Source organism: Neomonachus schauinslandi, chromosome 8, assembly GCF_002201575.2.
Source record: "Neomonachus schauinslandi chromosome 8, ASM220157v2, whole genome shotgun sequence".
Taxonomy (NCBI): domain Eukaryota; kingdom Metazoa; phylum Chordata; class Mammalia; order Carnivora; family Phocidae; genus Neomonachus; species Neomonachus schauinslandi.
Window position 1 is genome coordinate 115,741,462 of NC_058410.1, and position 23,249 is coordinate 115,764,710.

The 23,249-nt window shown below is 60.5% G+C and overlaps 1 protein-coding gene across 2 annotated transcripts in view; it reads right to left on the reverse strand.

Annotated features, from left to right (window-relative positions):
• Positions 1 to 655: 655 nt before the first annotated feature.
• Positions 656 to 23,249, reverse strand: part of ITPR3 (inositol 1,4,5-trisphosphate receptor type 3) — a 67,101-nt gene continuing 44,507 nt past the window's right edge. Inside the window, exons 25-58 of one of the 2 annotated variants that reach the window (XM_044917633.1) lie at positions 22,101 to 22,266; positions 20,829 to 20,993; positions 20,666 to 20,740; positions 20,104 to 20,229; positions 18,884 to 19,006; positions 18,598 to 18,798; positions 17,435 to 17,686; positions 17,077 to 17,202; positions 16,818 to 16,943; positions 15,506 to 15,626; positions 14,750 to 14,940; positions 13,996 to 14,144; positions 13,726 to 13,834; positions 13,505 to 13,595; positions 13,217 to 13,386; positions 11,799 to 11,973; positions 11,502 to 11,686; positions 11,138 to 11,338; positions 10,877 to 10,987; positions 10,335 to 10,430; positions 10,171 to 10,224; positions 9,947 to 10,033; positions 9,289 to 9,399; positions 8,997 to 9,189; positions 8,627 to 8,752; positions 7,959 to 8,131; positions 7,101 to 7,265; positions 6,227 to 6,419; positions 5,639 to 5,743; positions 5,424 to 5,551; positions 4,407 to 4,572; positions 3,616 to 3,776; positions 2,227 to 2,388; positions 656 to 1,539 (exon numbers count right to left, since the gene is read on the reverse strand). In XM_044917633.1, coding sequence (XP_044773568.1) covers positions 1,471 to 1,539; positions 2,227 to 2,388; positions 3,616 to 3,776; positions 4,407 to 4,572; positions 5,424 to 5,551; positions 5,639 to 5,743; positions 6,227 to 6,419; positions 7,101 to 7,265; positions 7,959 to 8,131; positions 8,627 to 8,752; positions 8,997 to 9,189; positions 9,289 to 9,399; positions 9,947 to 10,033; positions 10,171 to 10,224; positions 10,335 to 10,430; positions 10,877 to 10,987; positions 11,138 to 11,338; positions 11,502 to 11,686; positions 11,799 to 11,973; positions 13,217 to 13,386; positions 13,505 to 13,595; positions 13,726 to 13,834; positions 13,996 to 14,144; positions 14,750 to 14,940; positions 15,506 to 15,626; positions 16,818 to 16,943; positions 17,077 to 17,202; positions 17,435 to 17,686; positions 18,598 to 18,798; positions 18,884 to 19,006; positions 20,104 to 20,229; positions 20,666 to 20,740; positions 20,829 to 20,993; positions 22,101 to 22,266 — 4,852 coding nt within the window. In that variant the 3' untranslated portion in view covers positions 656 to 1,470. Of the gene's footprint in view, positions 1,540 to 2,226; positions 2,389 to 3,615; positions 3,777 to 4,406; positions 4,573 to 5,423; positions 5,552 to 5,638; positions 5,744 to 6,226; positions 6,420 to 7,100; positions 7,266 to 7,958; positions 8,132 to 8,626; positions 8,753 to 8,996; positions 9,190 to 9,288; positions 9,400 to 9,946; positions 10,034 to 10,122; positions 10,225 to 10,334; positions 10,431 to 10,876; positions 10,988 to 11,137; positions 11,339 to 11,501; positions 11,687 to 11,798; positions 11,974 to 13,216; positions 13,387 to 13,504; positions 13,596 to 13,725; positions 13,835 to 13,995; positions 14,145 to 14,749; positions 14,941 to 15,505; positions 15,627 to 16,817; positions 16,944 to 17,076; positions 17,203 to 17,434; positions 17,687 to 18,597; positions 18,799 to 18,883; positions 19,007 to 20,103; positions 20,230 to 20,665; positions 20,741 to 20,828; positions 20,994 to 22,100; positions 22,267 to 23,249 lie in introns of both variants that reach the window. The other variant, XM_044917632.1, reaches the window with a different exon arrangement.

Here is a 23,249-nt window from a genome sequence, read left to right on the forward strand (position 1 = left end):
AAACAGAAAGCAGCAGGAGGTGGTGTGGCGGAGAGATGAGAAGAGACTGCTTGGCCCTCATTCCCACTGACTCAGAAGGACGGAGCCCGGTCCTCTGCCCCTGACCTTGCAGAAAACCCGTGTTCCAGGTTGGCTTAAGGGCCAGAGTAGAGCTACGGACGGGCCTTGGCCAGGCGGGGCCTCGGGTTGTGGTCGGCTTCAGCACTCTGCGCAGATTGTGTGGGAGGTCACAGGACAAAAGCCCCCTGGCCAGGGCCACACACGGGGTCACCTTATTATTCCCTGGAACCTTAGCTCTTTCGTAAATGTTCGTGTTCCCCACTTGAGCTTTCTTCTGTCAAGCACAGAGCCGAGAGAAGGGGTAGGTAGGGCAGGGGCTGATGGCACCCCTCGTGGGGAAGAAGCGAACGTAAGCTCTTCACCTCATCTGTACCTGGACCCCTCAGTATGTGCTGAAATACATACAAGAAAACACAAACCACTTCTGTCCAGGCATCGCTGTGAGAGGGGATGCACTCGGCCATCTACCAAGAGCCCGAGGCAAGGCCGGGCTGGTGGGCAAGGGCTCGAATTCTGTCCCCTGCCCGTGTCCCACAGGAACCCCCACAGCCCCTGGGGAGAGTAGAAAACAGCATCCCTTTCTCACAGACTAGAGTTCTATTAATTTATTTAAGGCAATTAACATATTAGTTCTCAGGCCAAAGGATTTGTAAAATGTTACACCAAGAGATAAAACAAGCAGTCAAAAACCAGCCACTCGAACACACCCGGGCCCTGTCATCTGGGCCAGCGACTGTTGTCAGCAGGCCTGCTAGGAAGGGGCAGGTCCCAGGAGCAAGGCTCTTCGTCCTCGGGTCACAGTCTCCCTGGGGCCGAGCCAGAGGGATGGCCTGGACAATGAGGTCTCCATGCTGTCCACAGCAGATCCGAGGCCCGGCGGCAGTGGGGGGGGGCCCGTGCAGCCATGGCCAGGGCTGGGCACGGCACCCTTGAATAAGTTAAATAACAGAACACTAAAATCACTAGTAACAACAGCGTTACTGCACCTTCCCCAGGCGCGGGCGGAGGCCAAATTGTAGTGCTCAGAATAGAGAGGCGACCCCACTCCTAATGACCCGCAGGGAGGAACACAGGGGAATGTCAGTTACTGCTTTAAGGGACAAAGCAACCGTCCTCCAAGATGACGTTTCTTCCTCTAAGGCATTAAGGTAAGCTGAGTCCCAGTGACTTGCCGAGTCCTCGATAATGGTTCTAGGCAGGACTGTCAGCTCTGTGGCTCCCCACGCCATGCTGGCCAGAGCCTGGGACGGCTCGAGGGTGTCCGGCAGAGTGGGGGCTGGAGGCCGAGTGGGCCCCTGGCCTAGAGAGGCTGGCGGGCTGGCTGGGCCACCTGACCCACGGGAAGGGGCAGCCTTCCAGTCACAGCTGTCCGTGATGACCGTCCCCTGTCGGGGCCTCCAGTGGCTCTCCTCAGCGGCTCATGCAGTTCTGGACATCCACAAAGCCCAGGCGTTGCCTGCGTTTCCGCTGCTCTGTCATCTAGGATTAAATGGGGGCCCACACGTCCGGTCGGGCCGCCCAGGACCCTCCCTCCGTGGGCACTGGGGAGGGGCTGGTGCCCGCCCCCGGCCCCCTGCCCCATGGGCCCAGCTGCTGTTTAGCGCTGGCAGCAGGCCAAGGCCCACCCCAGGATGCATTGAAGATGTCCGCCCCAAACCCTTGTCCTCGATTAGTGTGTCACAAACCCCTGATGTGGTGCAGCTGGGAACCACCCCACCTAAAAGAGGGGCTGCCTAACCTCATTTAGCCACTGACAGATGGGAGAGGAGGATGCTCTGGGCAAGAGGGGGACTTGAGAAGTGGAAGGATGCCTTGACCTCCCCTATCACCAGTGAACCCCTCAGCAGCCTCCCTAGCAGCTGCTAGGGGGGAGGGGGTGAGCGAGGGGGAGGACCCCTCACACCTCTACCAAGAGTCCACTTGGCCCTGTCTTTCAGGGGGCTCACAGACGGGCTGCCAACCTCAGTCTAGCTTTCCATGGGGGGAGAGAGTGTCTCCAGAACCTGTCTTCCACCCCAGACCCACGAAGGAAAGGAAGGAGTGTGAAGGCCCCAGCACCCTCCCCCTCTCCCTTGCGGCAGGCTGGGCTGTGACCTCCCAGTGACGGTCCGAAGCTGCCCAGCATGGGACCCCAAGGGTGGGGCCAGTATAGGCCTGGGTACACACCTGCTCCTTGAGCTCGTTGAGCTGGGCAGTGAGGTGGGACACCAGCTTCATGGTGGAGTTGAGCTTGTCTTGAAGAATCCGGATCTCATTCTGCTCCCCTTCCCCCTCATTGCTCACTAGGGACATGGCCCTCATCCGGGGGAACCAGTCCAGGTTCTTGTTCTGAAAAAGATCCCCGGCGGGATGAGCAAGCTGGGGCCCAGCCTAGGAAGGCCTCATTTAGAAAAGCAGTAAAGGATGGGGAGCCTGCTGTCACAGCCTGGACAGATTACTCCCCAGGGATGTGTCAGGGAAAATCTGAACTGACTGGGGTCCTCCCCGGAGCCAGAGGGCGGGTGGTGAACCCTCGGCGGGGCGTCGAGAGGCCCGTGCACTGGGACAGGCTAACTTCCGTTAGACAGCCTCAAGTCTCACTGGTATCAGCACCATCTGTTTACTGTCCTGACACCCTGCAAGAGGTGGAGGAGGGCCTCTGCACCAGACCCTGGAGCTCCTTCCTTCCTTCTGCCCCGCCCCACACGCCCTGCACCCCAGGAAGATGCGAGTCAGACCACGGCGCATTGAGGGAGGGGAGGCTCTGCTGAGGGCAGCTGGGAGCTGATGTGTGTCTGAGAGGCAAGGCCACGTTCCCTGGGGGGGGGGGGGGGGGGGGGGGGGCCCCCGGGTTGGGAGCGCCCTTTCCCCGGGGGGGGGGGGGGGGCGGGAGGGAGCCACCAGGTTTCTAGCTCCTTGTCAAGCTGTGAGTTCTCAGACCAACAGATAAACCTGTACTCAAAGATCAGTTCAAATTATAGACTTAAGAAACCAATAGAACTCCCCCTTCCCCCCTCCCCCACTAAATAGCTCTTTCCTTTTAGCCTGCAATTTATCCGTTATGCAGTAATTTGAAGATGCACTACATTTGATGGAACGGATGGGCTTCCTTTTCCCGAAACACTACAAGACCTTTTTTTTTTATTACTATTCACTGCTTTCACTCCCTTCACACAACAGAAATTGGACAGATTAACTCTGATTCCTCCTAAGTCTGATAGTTGCAAGCTTTTCCAGGCCCCCTCTCAGCCTAGACCATCCAAAGCTTTGGGAAGCTGCCCTTCCTCTTGCCGAGCTGGACAAGGCTCCCTCCGAATGGTCCACTGAGCAGCCACCAGGGGCAGCGTCTGCCCTGCTCTCCCGATTACTCAGTGTCGGGCGCCCACAGGCCCCGGGGACACCACGCACGTCCTAGGCTTTTCCTGACAACAGAGCCCGCGCAGAAGAGCTCAGAGGTCCCTCCACAGCTCGGGCAGCTGGCGGGGCTCCAGTGAGGCCGGCCTTTCCACGGGTGTCCACAGGTGTCCCCAGCTGTCCCTCCCCGGCGGCCGCGGCCGCTCCTCCCCGGGGCCACACCTTGATCATCTGGGCCACGTAGCTCTCGGGCCCCGTGTAGTCCGTCTTGTTTTTCACACGGACCAGCACAATGAAGTACAGGTAGTTCCACATGTTGTGTTCGAACTTGATGTGCTCCTCAAAGGACACTGTCTTGTTATCAAACTTGTCTCTCTCCAGACCTGAGGGTGTGGGGGGTGAGGACGAAACCGTCAGCCTCCCAGAGCCACCGTGGGGCCACCTGGCCGAGCAGACACGGCCTCTCAGTGCAATGGGGGCCTCTGGTCTCAGGCTGACGGGCCTGGTGAGCACGTGTGACAGCCCACCCCGGCCCATTTAGGTCAGTTCTATTTAAGGCGCCCGCCCCTTGGCCATGGAGCCCCCGGCTGCCAGAGCTGCAGCCCTCCACCATGGCGGCTGGGGACCGGCGGCCGGGGACCACGGCCGGCCTTCCGAGCCCGGGGGGAAGCAGGAATCGCTGAGAAGGGTTTTGTCTCGCAGGTGCTGCCTGCTGCTTAGCCTGTGGCGAGGGGACTAGCACCTCATACCGGGAGTGGGGAGAGCTCTGGACGGAGACCCGAGAGTTTGGACTCCCCTGTAAACCGAGAGGGTTTGGAAGAATGGTTTCTGAGGCTCTTCCCCACTCCCTTCTATTACCCCAAGCTCAGGCAGGGTCCTGTTCTCCCCAAGTGTAGGATGAGCAAACAGCCATGGAGCCGTCAGCCCCAGGGGCCACAGGGACCGGGGAAGGGCCAAAGGGCGGCTGCCCCAGCCCCGCCTCGGCCCCTGAGGGGCAGGAACGAGGGTCTCACCGCAGATGAAGCACGTGGTCTTGAGAATCTCTTCCTTCTTCTGCTTCTCACTGCGCAGGTCGGCAAAGGTGTCGATGATCACCCCAAAGATGAGGTTCAGCACGATGATGATGACAATGAAGAAGAACAGGAGGTCGTAAACCACACGGGCTGGGAAGAGAGACTCCTGCAAGGGTAAGGCAGGGGTGAGGCAGGGAGGCTTGGGCCCAGTTCACCCAGGCAGGCCAGACTCAGCCAGGGGTCACGGTGGTGACTGAGGAGGCCCGGCCCTCAGCACAGGGGAAGGACAGCGTCTGGGTCCTAGGGCCCTGAGGGCGACAAAGCTGACCCAGCCTCACTCCGGGCAGGGCAGGCCCTGACTGGGGGTCAGGAAAAGAGCAGACTCAGGACACCAGCTGGGCCTGAGCCCTGTGGGAGGAGTTTGGCGTGGGGCACTAAGGCTGCAGGTGGCGGCTTGTCTCTGCCCCTGACTTTTGGTTGGGGGCAAAGCCAGCTCTGCACTCCTCTACCCTGCCCTGGGGATGCCGGGCCTCACACATTCTGGACACTTTGGCCAGGAAGTGGCTCCTCGCCCCCATGTGACTGAGAACAGACTGACTATTGGGAACGCCTGGCTGCCTGAGTCAAATCCCGAGGCCTCCTCGTGGAGCCGCCTCAGCTTCCCCACCCTGTGCACCCTTACTGTGGGCGAGGGCTCTGCCTCCCAGATGAAGCCGGTGTAGCCGGGGATCTGCCCAACGTCTGACTCACACCTTCCGTAGCCTGGACAAAGCTTGGCTGCCAAAGTCTTTCCTTAGAGCAACTTACGGTGAGCTGGTGGGGATGTGTGAGCGGAGTGTGGTGGGAAACTCAACAACCATGTGACTGCGCGCTGACTTGTGGGAGAGCAGGGGAAGGGGGTGCAAAGTGGGGGCTTGCGACACTGAAGACTGGGGGGGGGGGCAAGCCACTGTGCCAGGCGGGACCTCACAGTGGCTAACTCAGCCAGGGCTGGGGAGAGAGGCAGGCGATGCTCACATCTTTGGAGGGCTTGCGGAGAATGTCGCCCACGCCGCCACCGTTGCGCAGCCCGTGGTTCATGACAGTGACGATGCACATCAGCAGAGTGTCACAGGCCCGCTCCGTGCTCTCCAGCTCTTCGTTCCCTACACGCGGAGTGTGTGCTCAGACCCAGGCCGAGCCCCCTGCCTCCGTGCCCCCTCCCCCAGGCTCCTGAGACACACCGCCCTCACCTTCCAGGACCTCAGGCACCGAGACCCCTGAGACACAATTCAGCTTGTCCCCACTGCACGTGCCCACGAATGTGGCAGCTCCATGTGGCATCCCCAGGGGGCTGGCTAGAGAGGACACGGAGGAGGTCACCAGGATGAGGACATGGCAGGCCTTATCATTCCCCGGGTTGTGTCCCCAGCATCACATCCCCCATGAAGCCTTCCCCCATCCTGCGAGCTCCCGACTCTGCCAGGCTACAAGTGAAGGGTCTTTGTGCCCTTGCCCCCACCGGGCTGTGCAGGAAGAGCAGGAAGGGGGGTCTGCACCCCTGAGCCTGGCACACAGGCAGCCCCAGCAAATACCGAGTTTAACATGAATGCCAGGGTCTGCAAGCAAGAGGCTCCTTAGGGAGATGAAGACCAAGGCTCTCCCACCCTCTCAGTCTGTGCCAGGGAAAAGGGAGGCAGATCGGTGTGAGCTAGACCTCCCCGGAACCCAAGAGGAGAAACTGAGGCAGGGAGCCTGGTGGATAAGCACTCCCAGGGCCTGGTCCTGACACCGGTCATCTGTTCAGCAACCCCCTCACCCAAGGAGAGGGGACGCCAGACCTCCAGAGTGATTGCCGGGCAGCCGGTCGACCTCAAGGATGAAGTCATCCTTAAGGAAGAGGAAGCCAACAATGGAGAAGAGGTAGACGAGGATGAGGGCCAGCAGGGCGGTCAGCAGGATGGAGCGGCCATTGCGAGTCACGCTCTTGATGACATTGAACAGTGTCTCCTCACGGTAGATGAGGTCAAAGAGCTGCAGGGCAGGGACAGGGCCATGAGGGACCACAGGTACCACTGGATCCCAGGGCTGCCCCGCTCCCAGTGGTTTCCCACAGGCTCCTCCAGAAGGGTCTGTGTTAGGCACATGGAACCAGCCTAGTGGGCCTGTCGGGGAGGCTGCTCAGAGGAACCGGAGTTCTAAGGCCAAGGGAAGGGAGTGTGGCCCAGGGGAAGGTGTAAAGGGTGAATGGGCAGGCAAATCCACGCATGCGGGGAGAAAGATGACCAACTCTTAAAGTGTGCCTGCTACCTGCCAGGATGCATTCTACATGATTTTTGTGTATTAAGCTCATGTCAACCTCACAATTTTTCTAGAAGGTAGGTGTTGTTAATTATCCTTGTTTTACAGATACAGAAATGGAGGCATGGGGCAGTTAAGAAACTTGCCCAAAATTACAGAGCTAGTAGTGTCCAAACTGGGACGCAAACCCAGGTAGTCTGGTTCCAGGGGAGATGGGCCAGATGGAGGTCAGGAGTGGCCAGCAGGGCCCTGAAGGTCAGGCTGAGGTTAGGTAGAGGAGGACTCTGGAAATCCATCCCTCCAAGCCCAGCAGCAAGAGGACTGGACAGAGACTGGTGCTGGGAACCGCTAGCAGCTTGAGGCGAGCCCCGATAACCCCAGACCCCTGCCAGCCCCAGCCCCCACCACACTTACCAGAATGCTGTAGAAGAGCTCATGGACAAAGAGGCCCAGGACACTAGTCAGGATGTAGCCCACATGGTAGAGGAACTCCATGTCCATGACCATGGCCTTATAGCCCCGGATGAAGGTGCCTCGGTTGCCCACGAAGCTCACCACAAAGACGATCTTGTTGGCCAGCTGGGGGCAAGTACAGGGCATGGGATCAGTGTCCCACCACCCACCCCGGATCTCCACTCCCTGCTGCTTTGCCCGCCCAGTGCCCAGCTCAGAGGTCAGCCCTTCCATGGAGCGGATGTGATCTGCTCCTGCTCAGCCTGGCAGGCTCGGCATTAATGAAAATGCTTCCAGAAATGTATCTGGGCTCCTGGGATAGAATGGGGAAAAGCCCCTGGGGTCCATAGCTCCAGGAAGAAAGTGCGATACAGGTAAAGGAGGATGGAGTCAGACAGACCAACCTGGGCCTTTACGGTGACTCGGTAAGTTAGGGAAAGGCACCTGCCCCCCTGCCCCTTGCTCCAGATACATTTTATTTCCAGCTGTCAGGAACTGCCATAACATACAAATCCTTGATGTCTACAGTGTGGACAGTGCCTCTGGGCAGTGCCTACTACCATGTACACAGCAGCCCCGAAGCTGGTGCCCCAAAGTGCCTCCTGGCTGGCTGGCTCTGAGTGCCACTTGCCCCAGGTTGTCTAGGGAGACAGAGGAGGCACAGAACAGCCCTGAGCGCGGGTCTTTAACAAGCTTGACCCCATCACAGGGACAAGGGGGATAGGGCAGAGCAGTGGCTGCTGAGAGGCGGCTGGCCAGTGTGAGGTCCTACCGCGCCATGAGCGCAGGGGTGGGGTGGGGGCCCCCTCCAGCACTCACGTTGAGGGCACCCAGGATGTTGAGTGTGGGCCCAATGCCCAGGTAGTAGATGGAGCGCAGGATGAGTGCCACAATGAGGGGGCGGATGCTGTAGCGCTTGGTGAACAGGGCCACGATGGAGAAGCAGATGAGGATCCAGAAGAGCAGGGAGATGAGTGGGGAGCCCAGCACGCCTGGGGGCCAGGGCGCAGGGGTGAGCACTGGTCAGCGAAGCCCACCACAGCCCCAGCCCCAACACAGCCCAAGAAGCCACCTCCTCCTGGAAACCTTCCCTATAAAGTTCTCGGTCACCTGGTGTTAGGGCCCCTCCCCCACCATCACACCTGCCTGTCTAGGCTTAAGGCAGGAGGCCCTATTCAGATGCTGCTACCATATCTGACCTCTGGCTCATGTTTGTGTGTGTGTGAGAGAGAGAGAGAGAGAGAGAGAGAGAGGCAGAGTGAGAGACATGCACTGTCTCCAGAAGTCAAGGATGCTGTCTATCCCACGGGGACCACATCTGTGTCTCCCCAGGATGGGGTGCAGAGCCCAAAGAGCAGTGCAGGGGTGCTTTTCCCCATTCTGCATCTGGTCCCGGAAGAGCGTGGCTGCCCCCAAGGCTCTGCCCAAACCCAGGGAGGGGGCATGGTGGGCTCCGGGGCCTCAGTCTGCCAGCCTTGTGTCCCCACCTGTGGACGCGCCCTCCATGTAGGGATAGAAGAAGGCAATGATGATGTTGATAAAAACAGCCAGGTTGAAGGAAATACTGCCCCACAGGGTCATGCGGCGGGAGAACCAGTAGATCAGTGGCATGCCTGGGGGAGGAGGGTGGTGGCAGGCTGGTGTGAGTGGGGCCTCTCGTTCACATTGTCCACCCGCCCCGCACGGGCCCCCAGCGCCGGCACAAGCTCCAGGCCCCACTTCAGAAAACGTCACTGGAGCCCTCCTAGGGGTGGGGTGGGGTGAGGCAACTACCAGCAGGTAAGGGGGAGTCCCCAAGGGGCATCACTGAGCAGCTCCAGGCCCGGCCTTGCCCTCCCGCCCCGCTGGGGTCCTCACTGCGGAGCTTGCGCTGCCATTCCATTTCATTGTGCAGGAAGGAGGACTGGTCGAAGAAGTCGCTCACTTTGCTGCCCTGCTCATCCTGCTCTGTGGTGGTGAAGAGCCGGTGCTTGGTCTCCTCTGTCAGGAACTGGCAGATGCCAGGCACCGGGAACACGATCTGCTCCATGCTGCGGTCCTGCCGCACGATCTGGGCGCACACAGGCACGGGGTCACAACTAGGCCACCTCCACCAAGGGCCAGGGTCACGGCCCTCACTCACGGCGCCCCTACTGCCCTCTGGCCCCACCTCTATCTGGGACGTGTGGTTCTCGTAGTAGGCCAGGGGGTCCTCCTCCTCCTCCTGGGCAGGCGCTGAGGACTTGAGCATCTGGGACAGCTGCTTGTTGTTGAGGCTGAGCTGGGGGTAGAGGGGCCGCTGAGGGCAGGCCCCGCAATTCCCCACTGCTAGCCCTGCCACCCAGCCCTACCTGCTCGAGGGTTCCCCAAACAGACCAGACCCAGCCCAGCCCAACTAGGATGCAGCCCCAAATTGAGAGGGGGTAGTGGGAAAGCCATGTCCAGACAATCCCAGAGGACAGTCACCGCCCTCCGAGGTCCGGCTCCAGGCTTCCAGACCCGCCCCAGAGCTTCACTCCCACTTATACGTCTAGGTTTCACCCAGGCCACCAGTCTGGCTCTTCCCGCCCTGAGCCCCGCCCCTCACCCCCCAGTTCGAGCTCTTTACTCAGGTGCAGGCCCCGCCCCCGGTCCCGCTCCGCCCAGAGTTCCTGCCCCGCCCCCCGGCCTCATCCCGATTCCCACGAGCCCTCAGATCTCCGCTCTGCTCTCTTCCCCGCCCTCAATCCTAGCCCCACCCCCAGATACCAGCCCATCCAGTCTCTCGCCCAGTCCCGCCCCTGCATCTAAGCCCCGCCCCACATCCAGCCTGGTCCCCGGGCCCCCACCATGGAAGAGATGCCCTCGGCCTCCTCCTCTTGAATGCGCTTCACCGGCTTCAGCAGGTGCTGCAGCTGCTTGTTGTGCCTGGAGAGCTGCGTGAGAGGGCGGTGCGGAGTCACGGGGCGGGGCCACGGGGGGGCAGGGCCGCCGGGGGCGGGGCCGCCGGGGGCGGGGCTGGTACCTGCAGCGCCAGAATGTAGATGTTGTGGCCCACTTCCCGTGGGCTCACCTCCGAGTTCTCACGCTCCTCCTCCTGCAGGTAGGCCTTCTTGATGACGTCCACCTGGCGGGGCAGTGCCTGTCTGAACGCCGTCCTCCTGGGGCGTAGGGAATCCCCGCCCCCCGCACCCCACCGACTCACGCCTTCCCACCTGACCCCTGGCCCAGCCTCACCAGCTCCTGGGGCCGCAGGCTGATGAGGATTCGCTCCGCGTTTTCACTGTCGTGCCGGCTCTCCATCAGAGCCAAGAGCAGCTTGGAGGCATTGTCCTGCGGAGAGGTGGGGAGAGGGCGACAGGCCACAGTCTGAGGGCCCCCACCATGCCCCCCAACAACCCCTTCCTCTGTCTACTCCGCAACAGCCTCTCCCAGCCCGGACGATGCGCCACGGCCTTCCCATTCCCCGCTGTCCCCCAGGACTTGCTGAGAAGCGTCCTGCAAATCCAGCCACCCCCCCACCCCCGCTGCCTTCACCCCCACCCCGCGGCAGGTGCACACAATCCCCCAGAGAGCAGACACACACAGAGGAGGCCCTCAGGTAAACCCAGAACTCGTTTGCTCCCGGAGTGTACATGCCGTCCGTTTGCTCACACACTCATCTGTGTGTGTGTATTAAACCCATCACCACACCCCAGTATGCACACTCAACACTCCTGTCGCGTGGGTATGTGCACACCCATCGCATGCACACTCACGTGGGCTGCCACGGGCCCCACCTTGAGCTGCAGCACCAGATCCATACGGTACTTGCACAGGGGACTGATGTCATTGAGAATCAGCGCCGTGATGATGTCTATGCCATTGGACTCGTGCGTCACGATGCAGGTCTGGCAGGAGGCAGTGGGGGGACACGGGCCCCGGGGCCCCTCAGCACTCTGGCGGCTCCAGAGGCCTCCGTCTCTCCCCTGCCCAGCCTGCGCCCTGCACCGGCACGGCCACACGCCCTGTCTGCTGCTGGCGCCGCCGTGACAGCTCACCTGGTTCTCGTGGCAGGGGCCCTGGCAGTACTCAGTGAGGGTCTCCAGCGTCTGGATGACCAGGCCCACGTTGTCCTCATTGATGTAAAGGCCCAGCAGCCCCAGGCCGCCGGTGGTGCTGCCGCACATGATGTCCAGAAACTGAAGCGTCTCGCACACCAGGTTATAGTTGGTCTTGTTGTTCTGAGAGCGCAGGAAGTTCTGCAGGGCACGGGAGGGTGGGCATGGCACAGCTCTCGCAGGGGAGGAGAGGCCGGCCCTGGGGGACCCCGCCCTGTGCCACCAGCTGCAGAGCAGTGGCCCATGGGCAGAGGGCAGGGGGTGCACGTGCTGGCCGGATGGCGGGGCAGGGGCAGGCACTCACCTGCAGATCCCGGTTGTGATTCTCACACAGCAGCTGCAGAAAGCGCAGGATGGGCTGCATGATGAGCACGGACGTGCCCATCTCGTTGCTCTGCACGCGTTCACCCACCTCGTGGCCCCGGCGCAGGCCGGGGCCCAGCGAATAGCGGGATGGGGAGCCTGGCATCGAGAAGGAAGCTATGCGGCCTGCAGGGGGGAGGCCTGGTGAGGCTGGGGCTGTTGGAAGGGACCAGACCCTCATCCTGCACCCTCTGACCCGGGCCCGGCACCCTCATCCTGTACTGCCGTGACCTCTGACCTTTGGTGGTGGGGTCTGCAGGCTCCCGGTCCTCGCGCGGCTGGCTGCCCAGGTCGTTCATGTTGACGGCCACTGTGGACTTGGTCTCCTGCTGGGCCCGCTTCATGCGGTCATGCAACACTTTGAAGAAGCGCTCTGACTTCTTGTCACTTGTCATCAGGTTGTAGAAGGATTTCTGGGGGTACGGTGACATGGGGGACAGCCTCAGCCCTGGGCCTGGTGCTAAGCAGCCCTTGGTGAGTCCCTGGAGCGCTCTCTCCCGTGCTGCCGGGACAAGGCTGGGCCACAGACGGGTCCCTAGACGTGCCCTGGGACTGCAGCTGGGGCAGGAGTGCTCAGGGCTGTCAGAGGCGGCGGGGAACGCTCGGTAGCTGCCGTCGCTGCGATGCTGGGGGCCTGCACAAGCCTCCTGACACCATCTGCATCTGCCCACACAGCAGCAGAGCTGCCCCTTGGAAGTCTAAGCCTTGTCCCTCCTCTGCCTGACACCCTGCAGCGGCCCCGCCTCCCAGCGCCCACGAGGCCACCTGATGGCCTGCCACCTCTCTTGGCCGTACCCGTGCAGTGTCCCCCTCTTGTGCACATGCTTACCTCTGGGCCCTCGCTGCACTGGGCCCTCTTCAGGGGCCTACCCCCAGCCCTGCCCTGGCACCCCCATGACCCTCGCCTCCATTAGCACTGTCCAACACGCTTTCCGGGCCACAGAGTGATTAGAGTCATTGGCTGTTGTCCCCACTAGGATATAGGACCAATTCATAGGATACATGGATTTTGTCTTTTCTGTTCACGGCTGAATCCTTAGTGCCTAAGCATACGGGAGGCACTAAGTGCAGACTTATTAAAACAATGCATGAGGGGCGCCTGGGGGGCTCAGTCGGTGAAGCGTCTGACTCTTGGTTCCAGCTCAGGTCGTAATCTCAGGGTCATGAGATCGAGCCTTGCATCAAGCTCTGCACCCACCATGGAGTCTGCTTAAGACTCTCTCTTTCTCCCTCTGCCCTTTCCCCCCACTCTCAAAAAAATCTTAAAAAAAAAAAAAGAGTCATGAATGAATGAGTGGGGATAAGGCAATCATAGGGGACTTTTCAGAGGAGGCAGTCCTTCGGTTGGGCACCAGAGGCCGAGGAGAATGTGGAAGAGGAGGGAAGAAAGCCTGAGCAGAGACCAAGAGGCAGGAATGATGGATGTGACGTGAGCAGCGTGGTGGGGAGTCAGGCGCAGGCCTGGCTTGAGCGGGACGGTCTGCGTGGGTAGGAAGAGGCCAGGGGACGCGGGGGCAGTTATGGGAGGCGGAGCCGCCCCCGTGTAGCCAGACTTGTGCAGGCCACCAGCACCTAGCCCTGCAGCCAAGCCCTGCAGCCTCAGCAATGTGGCGCACTGTGCTGAGCAGGTGCTTAGCACCCCCTGCCGCTCCACACCTGGATCTCAGTGTTGCCACCATCCAGCAGGCGGATGGCCAGGCCAATGCTCTCCTGGAAGATCTTCTCGTTCTTGGTGCTGGTGATCAGGTCGCACACCAGCTTGGTGGCCCCCTCCTTGTCCAGCCGGCACTGGGTGGCCGCAATTGCTGACCAGTCTTGGTCCAGGCCTAGAGTTGGGGAACCCACGTGAGGGGAGCTGGGGGGGTGCAGGGGAACAGAAGGGAGGGCCCAGGGTCTGGGCACGTGGGCCACGCAGAGGCACTGTGGCGGGGAGGCGGTACTGACCAGTGCCCATGGGGTCTGGAAGGTCCCCCCTTGAGCTGGACTTCCGGTTCTGGAGGTAGTTTTGTAGCAGCATCTTGCGCAGCTGATTGCCCTGCGGGGGGAGGAGCGAGGCCCCGCAGTGGCACATTTCACCCCTAGACCACTGGCCCGCCCACGCTGGCCCCGAGCCCCGGGCCCTGCCGGCTGGGCTCCCAGGGCATCCAGCTCCCCCAGGCACTCACCCGGTCCCCGTACTTGGTCTTCTTGAGCAGCATCTGCTGCAGGGTCCGCAGCACCTTGACACACAGCTTCTCCTCCGACTCCATGAGGTCCTTGGTGTGTTGGATCAGCCTGGCCCATGAGGAAGGAGGGCACGCTGGGGGCAGCCTCGGCTGCCTCCCTCCAGCCACTTCCCCTGCCCCGGCCCTTCGCCCTGTGGGCTGTCCGGTCCTGCCCTGTCCCCGGCAGCCTCGCCCCGGCCACCCCCCTGCCCGGCCCGGCGTCCGGCTCACTTGGACAGGAAGCCCCCACTCTCGCAGCGCTGGTAGGCCTCACTGCCCTCCAGGAAGAGCAGCTCGGGCCAGTGCAGGACGTCCACCAGCACCGACAGCTCGGCCTGTACCAGGGGCCTCAGCCGCTCCTCCAGGGCCGTGATGATGTCCTGGGGTGGGCACGGCACAGTCAGTACCAGGCCAGGTGCAGGCCGCCCGGGCCCAAGAGATGAGTGGGGCTGGACTGCCATTCCGCCCACCCCAACACCGAATGGCCCCGCGGATTTCTCCAAGCCTGCCGGAGGGGCTCTGCGCCCACAGAACCACCCTGAACAGTGCAGGTCATCTGTCCGCTCAGAGCCCCTGGCTGGGAGCCACAAGCCCTAGCTTTTCTCCCAGCCCCTCCTCCAGCTGTGTGACCTGGGGCAAACCGCTTCCCCTCTCTGGGCCTCGGCCTCCTGCCATGTGGGGACAGTGAGCCACCACAGCCCCTCAGAAGTGTGTAGACAGTGGCCAGGAGCGTGTCGCACAAACGAGAAGGCGCTGTCAGGACTGAGAGGTGTCCCTCCCCGCTTCATGAGCACCAACCCTACTAGCGGAGGCCTGGGTTCTCCTGGATTCCCCTGGAACGATGCCCCTCGGTCCCCTGCCCAGGGCCTGCCCTTAGCAGGGGCCTCTTTCCTGGGGAGCGCGGGCAGCGCAGGAAGGGATGCTTCCCCAGAACCACCCTTCCGAAGCAGCTTCCGTGGCAGATGCCGGGCAGCCCCGCACCCACCTGCAGCTTCTCGATGATGTTCTTGTAGTCCCACTGGTTGGCGGCGGGCGGGACGCGCGGGAAGGCCCGTGCGGTGGCCTTGTAGTTAGAAGCGCTGCGCTGGGCGGCGGCCATACACGTGGCGCCACTGCTGAGCAGCGAGCTGATGTGCGCGTCCAGGTCCATGGGCAGCGAGATGGCCCGGCCTTTGGCTGGGGGGGAGAGACAAGGGGGTGCTGAAGGGCAGGTGGGGGGTGGGGGGGTCTGGCCAGCCAGAGCGGCCAGGCTCTGGGCTGCCGTACTGGGGGACAGGGTGAACTCACCGAGATTCTGGGGTATGCGCTGGCCCCCACTTGGACTGGGGTGCGCTCTTCCCCTTTTGGGGTAAAAAGAGAGAGTTTCTGCCTCTCTGATTCTACCTTGGCTCCACCGTGAGCCCTCCCCTCCTCTCTCCCACCTTCTCTCTCCCCTTCCCCAGTGCTCCCTAACCACCTACAGGCCTCCCTTGTGCCTGAAACCATCTGCAAGCAAAAGAACCTTTGGTTGGGGGATGTCAGCCAGCATTCTCCTCTGGGGAAATGACTCAAAGCTCAAAGGAGAAAACAGCTTTTCTCGATTGCTAAGATGCCAGTTAGACACCGAGAAGGACTTGCTGAGAACTACCTGGGAGATGATGGGCGAGCTTAGGAATAACGTGTTTATTTTGAGGGCAGGCGTCCCTGCGGTGAAGGGAGGGGAGGGGTGGTTGGAGCTAGCCAGTGCCCCTGGCACACTCACCCACCATGGCGAGGGTCCGGATGCAGGCCTCCACGGAGCCCTTGTGCTGCTGCTGCAGCCACGGACACTCGAGCAGCCGTGTGCTGGACTGCAGCAGCTGCACCACAATGGTCTGGTGTGTCTGCAAGAGGCAACACACCTACTGCTACAGCCTGGCCCACCCTCCACCCTGGGCAGCCCCGGGTCCAGGGACCAGGGCCCACTGAGAATGGGCATGATGGAGGAACAAGGCTTCCAATAGTTACCATGTGTCTTTGTGCCAGTGGAAAAAGGCACCCCCTTTCCTCTCAGCAGTGCACAACCTGCCCAACTGTACGTGGCAGCCCTATGAGAACTCCCCAAGGTCCAGATCTGGGGCTTACAGTCCTATTGCGGACCCCTTCCTTCCTTTAAAAACAATTTTTTAAATAAAATAATATTGTGAAAAGGTGATATATTTCCATGGTTCAAAACCCAAAGTATGCTACAAAAAGGCTTACTTTGAGAAGTCTCACCCCAAGCTTGATCCCATCAGCCCATTTTCCCACCTCTGCCCCAGGACTGATGAGAGGTGGAAAAAGCTGATACAAATTACTCATAGTCCCAAAGAGATCCCAGGGCCCAAACGCATGTGTGTCAAAATGAACCCACCCTTGCTGAGCGACCAGGACTCACTCCACCCTCAGTCCCTCTACCTATAAGTAACCCCTTTGTTGGATTCTTGTGTCCATCCAGTGATTTATGGTATTATGATTTAGGTATTGTCGCAGGCTCCCCCCTCCAGGGAACCTGCCTCTCTTGCCTTCAAGGGGCTCTGGGAATCTGGGAATCGACTGAGGGGCCATGCCTCTTCCAGCGACTTAAGGCAAACTTCTGTTCCCTAGCCTAGAGCTTTTCTGCTGATGCAGGTAAGACTTCAGTCCTAGGGGCACCAGATCGACTAAGCCGACAGCAAAGATCTCTGGGCATCGGGCCCTCTGGATTACCGCTCGGGCTCTGCTATCCACTGTGGCAGGCATGACCGTCTTGTCTTCGGGGAGTACGTGCTGCCAGCTGTCCCCTGCCACCCTGGGACCCGTCACACCAAGTCAATTTAGGAATTCCTGTTCTAGGGTACTGTCCCCACGGTAATCCCTGAGCCACAGAAGTTATAGGAGATTAAATGTTTGTTGTTTTAAACCACTAACTTTGGGGGTAATTTGTTATACAGCATACGTAACTAACACACTTGTCTATGTCCTTCTGCTATGTCTTTATGTGCCACAAGCAGACGCGAATATATGTTCTCCTTCCCCTTCCCAGCACGAGGGCGGTGTGCGCAGCAGAGGCTCACCTGCAGGGAGGTGCTGTTCTCGGAGAACGGAGAGCTGAAGAACGCGCCGATGGTGTCCAGCACGACGGTCAGCACGTACTTCTCCAGCGTGGGGTCAGCCAGGCGCTTCTCCCGCTTACTGCACACCTGAGGCAGGAGAGAGAGATGCCCTGGGGGCCCCTCCACGCCCAGCCCCTGGAAGGCTGCCCAGGCTCCCAACCACACCCCTGCCCAGCACGGCGCGCCCACAAGCCCATGCCCCACCCCCCAGGGGACAGACCCGAGCCATGTCCAGGGTGAAGTTCTCAAAGAGTGTCCAGATGTGGTTGCTCGTGTAGATCTCTTTCATCTCCACCTCCGTGTCCACATAGCAGTGATTCACGAAGTTCACATAAGCCATTTTCACCTGCGCAGGCGGAAGCAAGGTCAGGGGCGCGAGCAGGGCCACTGGCCCAGGCTCTCCTCCTCTGCACTCCACTGATTCTCCCCTAACCTCCCCCTTGTTCCTCAGCCCACGTCCCTCCTACCCACCCCCACTTGCCTTACCTCCCCCTTCCTGCCCGCCATGCAAGACTGACGGCTGCCCGGGCCTGGCTCCACCACCCCTTCTCCCCCGCCAGCAGTCCCAGGCCCCAGACCTCGGTGATGCAGTCCTCATGTGTCACCACAGACACCACGTCCTCCAGGGGCAGCAGGGAGGTGCACTTGATCTCCGTGTAGACGTTCTTGCCCTCGGCGCAGGCGGCCAGCAAGTCCACCAGGGAGATGTGGTACATGAGGGGGCTGTGGTCCTCCACGCCATCCCGGGCGGCCTTCATCATGTCTAGCAGGTGGGCCAGCGAGGCCTTGTCATTGTAGAACACGACCACGTCGTCACCCGCGTTGGTCAGCTGCGGGCAGGAGGGGTGCCCGATCAGAGGCCCCAGTCCAGCAGGCCCCGGGTGTACCAGGGAGAGATTAGGACTCTGACCCCAGCCCTCACGAGACACTCAGGAAAACCCTACCCTGCCTGGCCTTTGGGGCCATAGGCTGATGTCTCGGGCCACCTGCCATCAGGGCTGAACCCTGGACCCAGAAAAAGTGCCCCCATTCTCCCCTAAGGAAAGAAATCCCACTCAGGCTTGTTTCAGAGGTGCCTCCTTTAGGAAGCCCTTTCTAATCCCTCGCCCCCTCCCTCCCCTGGGCTCCCAGTGTGGAATTTAAAGCTCCCAGAGCACACGCTGCATCCTCTCATGTCAGTGATTATGTTATTCACAGTAATAATAATAACAGCAATCAATAATCCGCGCTGTACAGCACTTCCGGGGCAGGGCGCCTCATTCATCAGGTCCCTCATCTCCCTTTACTGTGCTCCCCCCGCCCCTCCACCCCCATACCGCGCTGTAAGATGCTTCTGGGCAGAGACCACGTCTGTTCCAGAGTTAGACTCGGCCCTTCCTCCTTCATGCCTTCGGCCAACAGGTCTACCGGGCACCTGCAGGGTGCCGGACGCCAGGGCCCGCGCAGAAGCACACAGGATGTGGTCCCCCGCCCCGAGTTTACACCCCACTGATGTCCCCTGGTACACGTGCTCCTCGGCCCACAGCAGGTGCCTCATGATTTTTAAATCCGTGAAAATACAAGGATAAATAGTGGAATGCGCATGTGGGTTCTTTCAGGCCTGTTACCGGAGTTCTCCTAGACCTGCCTCTGTGGCCTTAGTCCTCCCTCCACCGGCCAGGTCCCTCTCGTGACCCCCCCGTCTGACTTAACTCTGCTCCCGCCGCCTGAGCCCCCACGCGCCCCCCGGCCCCGTCCTCACCTCGGTCATGATCATGTCCTGGCACTTCTTGACGTACTTGCCCTCGGCCTTGATGACAGTGTGCAGGAAGTCCAGGTACTGCACGTGCCGCCCGTGGGTGGCCAGCAGGTGCACGAAGTGCTGCAGCACGGGCTCGCTGATTTCCGAGCACAGCTGGTAGTTGTTCAGGAAGATGTGCTGCATGGTCTCTGCCTCCAGGAGCTGGGGGCGGGCGGGCGGCTATCACCAAGGGGGATCTGGGGCCCGCTCCCCACCGCCGCTGCCACCCCCCACCTCGCGCCCTTACCCCCGGCGTGAGGAAGAGGTGCAGGTGCTTATGCAGCAGGGCCTGGTTGCCCGGGTTCCCCGCGCAGAACTTCTGCAGGAACTGGTGCGTGTAGCGCAGGATCTCCATCATCTTGGCATCACCCTGGGCACCAGGACAGGAGGAGGACGGTGAGGCCGGGCCTTGCGCCTGAGCTCCAGCAGCTGTGGCCGGGGGTCCGGGCTTGGGACTGGGACCACAAGGAGGCCAGGTTCAAGGTGAAAGCTGGGCCTCCAGGTCAGGAGAAGGAAATGTGTGTTGGGCGCCGGGGTGGCTCAGTCGGTTAAGCGTCTGCCTTCGGCTCAGGTCATGATCCCAGGGTCCTGAGATCGAGCCCCGCATCGGGCTCCCTGCTCAGCGGGGAGCCTGCTTCTCCCTCTCCCCCTCCCCCTGCTGTGCTCTCTCTCTCAAAAAAAAAAGGAAATGTGTGAAGGGCTGAGGGGCAGAGGCTGAAGTGAGGCCAGCGTCGGGGAGCAAGATTGAGGGATTGGGGTCAGGTGAATGCTGGGTGTCAGGCTCAAGAGCCAGTGTGAGGCTTGAGACATATCAAGATCAGGGTCAGTGGAGGGGAGGTGTGGAGGGTCAAAGGTTGAAATGATGCTAAATTTGGAGTCCAGGACCAGGGTGTGCCTGGGGTTAGGTCAGGATAAGAGGTCAGAGTGAGGCTAGGGTATGGAATCAAAGTCAGGGGTCAGTATGAGGTCTGAGTTGACATCATGAGTCAAAGAGAGGCTGGGGTCAGATAAGGGTCAACATGGATCAAGATAAGGAGGCAATGGGGTGCCTGGGTGGCCCAGTCAATTAAACATCAGCCTTTGGGGCAGCTCTTGATCCCAGGCCCCGGGATCAAGCCCCACATGGGGCTCCCTGCTCAGCAGGGAGCCTGCTTCTCCCTCTACCCCTTCCCCCCTGCTCGTGATCTCTCTCTCTCTCTCTCTCTCTCAAGCTCTTCCTCTCTCTCTCAAATAAATAAATAAAATCTTTAAAAAAAAAAAAAGATAAGGAGGTGACAGTCAAAGGTTACAATGAAGCTGAGATGATCAGGAAGAGGCCAGAGAGGGAAATAGAAGCTAGGGTCAGGGTCAAGAATCAGGGGTGAGGCTGGGTAAGGTCAGCATTCAGGATTAGTGCGTGGTTTGGGTTAGGTCAGGGTTCAGGGGGAAGCTGCTCCAGGGAGTCAGAGGTCAGAAGTCAGAGGCCACCTTGTCATAGGGGATCTGCAGCAGGTCCAGCATGACCTTGTGGGCATCCATGTTCTTGAGCAGCCTCTGCTGCTTCTTCCTCATCTGCTCCCCCACGCCGCACATCTTATTCAGCCGTTCCAGGATCTGGGGAGGGTGGGGGTGAGCCCAGAGCCCCCGCCCTCCTCCTCCATCTCCCCCGCCATCCGGCTCCCCCCGCCCCCCCACTCAGGCTGGTCGGAGTCCCCAGCCAAGTCCAGCCAAGCCCCAGCTCACATCGGGGACAGGAAGGGGGAAGGAGGCCACGTTCACTGAGTCGGATCACCGCAACAAGGCAGGGAAGCACTTTTTAAAAACCTAATCCCACCCATAAAAGTAAATAGAATATGGCTGTGAAATGGAATTTCATTAAATTCCTTCAGCTTTAAAATAATTCCATCTGGACCTGGGCAGGGTTGTCTCTAATTTGTAGGGAAAGCAGAAGATGTGTATTTTGAGGGCCAGTGACTGGCAGAGTGGGGAGGCAGGAGAGGCCAGGCCCCGGAGCCTCCAGGGGGGGGCCTCAGGGCCCCAGGCCACTCACGCCTTTGACAATCTGGTAGTTCTCACTGCTCTTCTCCCCAGGTGGGTGCAGAAAGCCCTCCTCGTCTGTGGGCCGCTGGGAACACAGGGAACCGCGCAGGGGTCAGCTGGGCCCAGCCCTCGCTGAGAACTCTGGCCTCCCAGCTCCCCGCCACCCCGCTCACCTCCTTCTTGTCTTTGGCAGCACCTGTGTCCACCTCCTCGCCCTTGCTGCTGCCCTTCTTATCCACCCACAGCTCCGACTTCTCCACCATGGTCCGCAGCCGGTCCAGCTCTGACTTGATCACCTTATAGTTCTCCACATCCTGAGCGGAGATCAGCAGCTGCACCTGAAGGTTGACCATGGGCATGCCTGGTGAGATGGGCACCCCGAGTCCACTGCCTCCTAGAGACCCCGGTGGCTGCCCTCTTCCAGGCCTCTGCTCCTCCTCAATGCTGATGCCCGGCCACGGTCCGCCACCTCCAGGAAGCCTGCCCGGATGGCTGAAGGCCTCCCCACACTGCTTGTCATGAGCTGCCCCATCGGCTGGCTTCAGTTGCTCACTGACTGGTGCCGCTAAGGTCTATCACTTGGCCACTGCGACCCCAAACAGGGCAGGGCAAAGAATACTGGCAGCACTGAGCGCCTGCTGCAGGACAGCCGGGTCCCTTGGCTCCCACTTCACTCGCCCTGGTCAGGGTAAGGGAGGAAAGCTCCCCGGGCCTCAATGTCCCCCTCCATAAAACGGGAATGAGAGGAGTAACCATGTTGCCAGGGGCCGCTGCGGGAAGTGCACTAATGCGAGGCCAAGGCTCAGTGCCTGGCACATGCTCGAAAAATGGCAGCGCCTTTCACAGGGAGCTGTCAAGATCACACGACAGCACCGTCACAGAACCAGTCACCTTAGTGAGGGCTGACTGCATGCCAGGAGTGATTTGAAGCACTTAGCACACGGTATCGTTTGTAAACTCTAAAGTGCCATCTGCCTCATAAAAAGCGACAAGCCGGGGCGCCTGGGTGGCTCAGCCGGTTAAGCGGCTGCCTTCGGCTCAGGTCAGGATCCCAGGGTCCTGGGATCGAGCCCCACATGGGGCTCCATGCTCCGCGGGGAGCCTGCTTCTCCCTCTCCCTCTGCTGCTCCCCCTGCCTGAGCTCTCTGCCCCCCTCAAGTAAATAAATAAAAAAATCTTAAAAAAAAAAAAGCGACAAGCCTTGAGTCAGGCTGAGAGGTCATAAAGGTGGCCAACACTTGGCCTTCATCTTTCAGGAGTTCAGCAAGGCCGAGAACCCCCAAAGAAGCATCCTGAGCTCCCCTAAGCTGCGAGCTCCCCGCTCATGGTTAACCCCCCGGTGTCCGGGCCAGGCGGGTCCTCAGGGTCCCTCCGCCCAGGGAAGCCCCCTGGGGCCTCCCTCCCGCTCCCCAGGGGCCGGCCGGGGGCTCAGACAGGGGCAGCACCTGCTTGAAGGTGTGCACGGCCTCCTGGCGCTGGCTGAAGTGCTTGAAGAGCAACTGCAGGGCCCCGGAGACGAGCGGCGCGTAGTCGTGCATGGTGAGGTGGATGAGCACACGCAGGAACATGCGGCCGCCCTCATCGTCCACCTCCAGCATGCTGCTGGTCTTCCTGTGGCGCCAGGGGAGGGCACGCTGGGCACCAAGCTCCCCGCTGCCCGAAGGGAACGGCGCGCGCCCGGCCACCCACTAGCGGATACCGCGCCCGGTGTCCGACTTGCTCCAAATAGTGATGACTTCTCCCCAGGGTGTCACCAACCACTGCCCTGAGATCCCGCAGGACTCCCCTTGCATTGATGCAGCTGAAGCGGGGACTCTTCACAGGGCCCCCACAGGCCCCCACCCCCCCACCCCCCCAAGAGATCCTAGAGATTCGTGGAGATTGGCTGGGGCCAGGAACGGGGGTGGGGGAAATTCCCATCTTCGGCTGTACCATCCTCTAACTAGAATGCAGCATTTCCTTCAGTGAGGAGAAATTAGCGGTACCTGTGATTTTGACACCAATACCAATCACAGATGTTCTCCCATCACCTTACCGTTGTTACAGAAATTGTGAATCCCGTTCACATGCATCGCGCCTTCGAAATCACGGTACTAATTACACCTCCGGCCCAGCTTGTTACTTAATGTGTTAATAAAGAGCCACATACCTAACTGTCACTTCAAATTTGTTTTCTTCAATATTTTGATAACTGCATCTCAAAGCTCTTGGTTTCCTTTGTAATTTACGTGCCTTATCTTATGAATTTAAAAATGCCCTTCTGAGCCCAGGTCCCAGGGCTTCACTAGATGCCAGGGGCGCGGCACAGAAATGGTGAAGAGCCCCCAGTTCCCAGGGCGGCCCCTCCCCACCCTAGCCCTATGTACAGCGGGCTCTCCCCCACACCTCCCCCTGCTCCCCTCCAGCCCAAGTCCAGATGCACAAATAGAGTCACACTTGCCCTGGGTGAGGGCAGGGGAATGACCAAGATGACACAAGGGCCCAAGTGGCCCCTGTATCACCAGGGCATGAGAGGGCAAAAGCACAGAGCCAAGGAGAGCCCCACCCCAGAGGCTGGTAAGGGTTCTGCAGACCCAGGAGGAGGGACCAGCCCC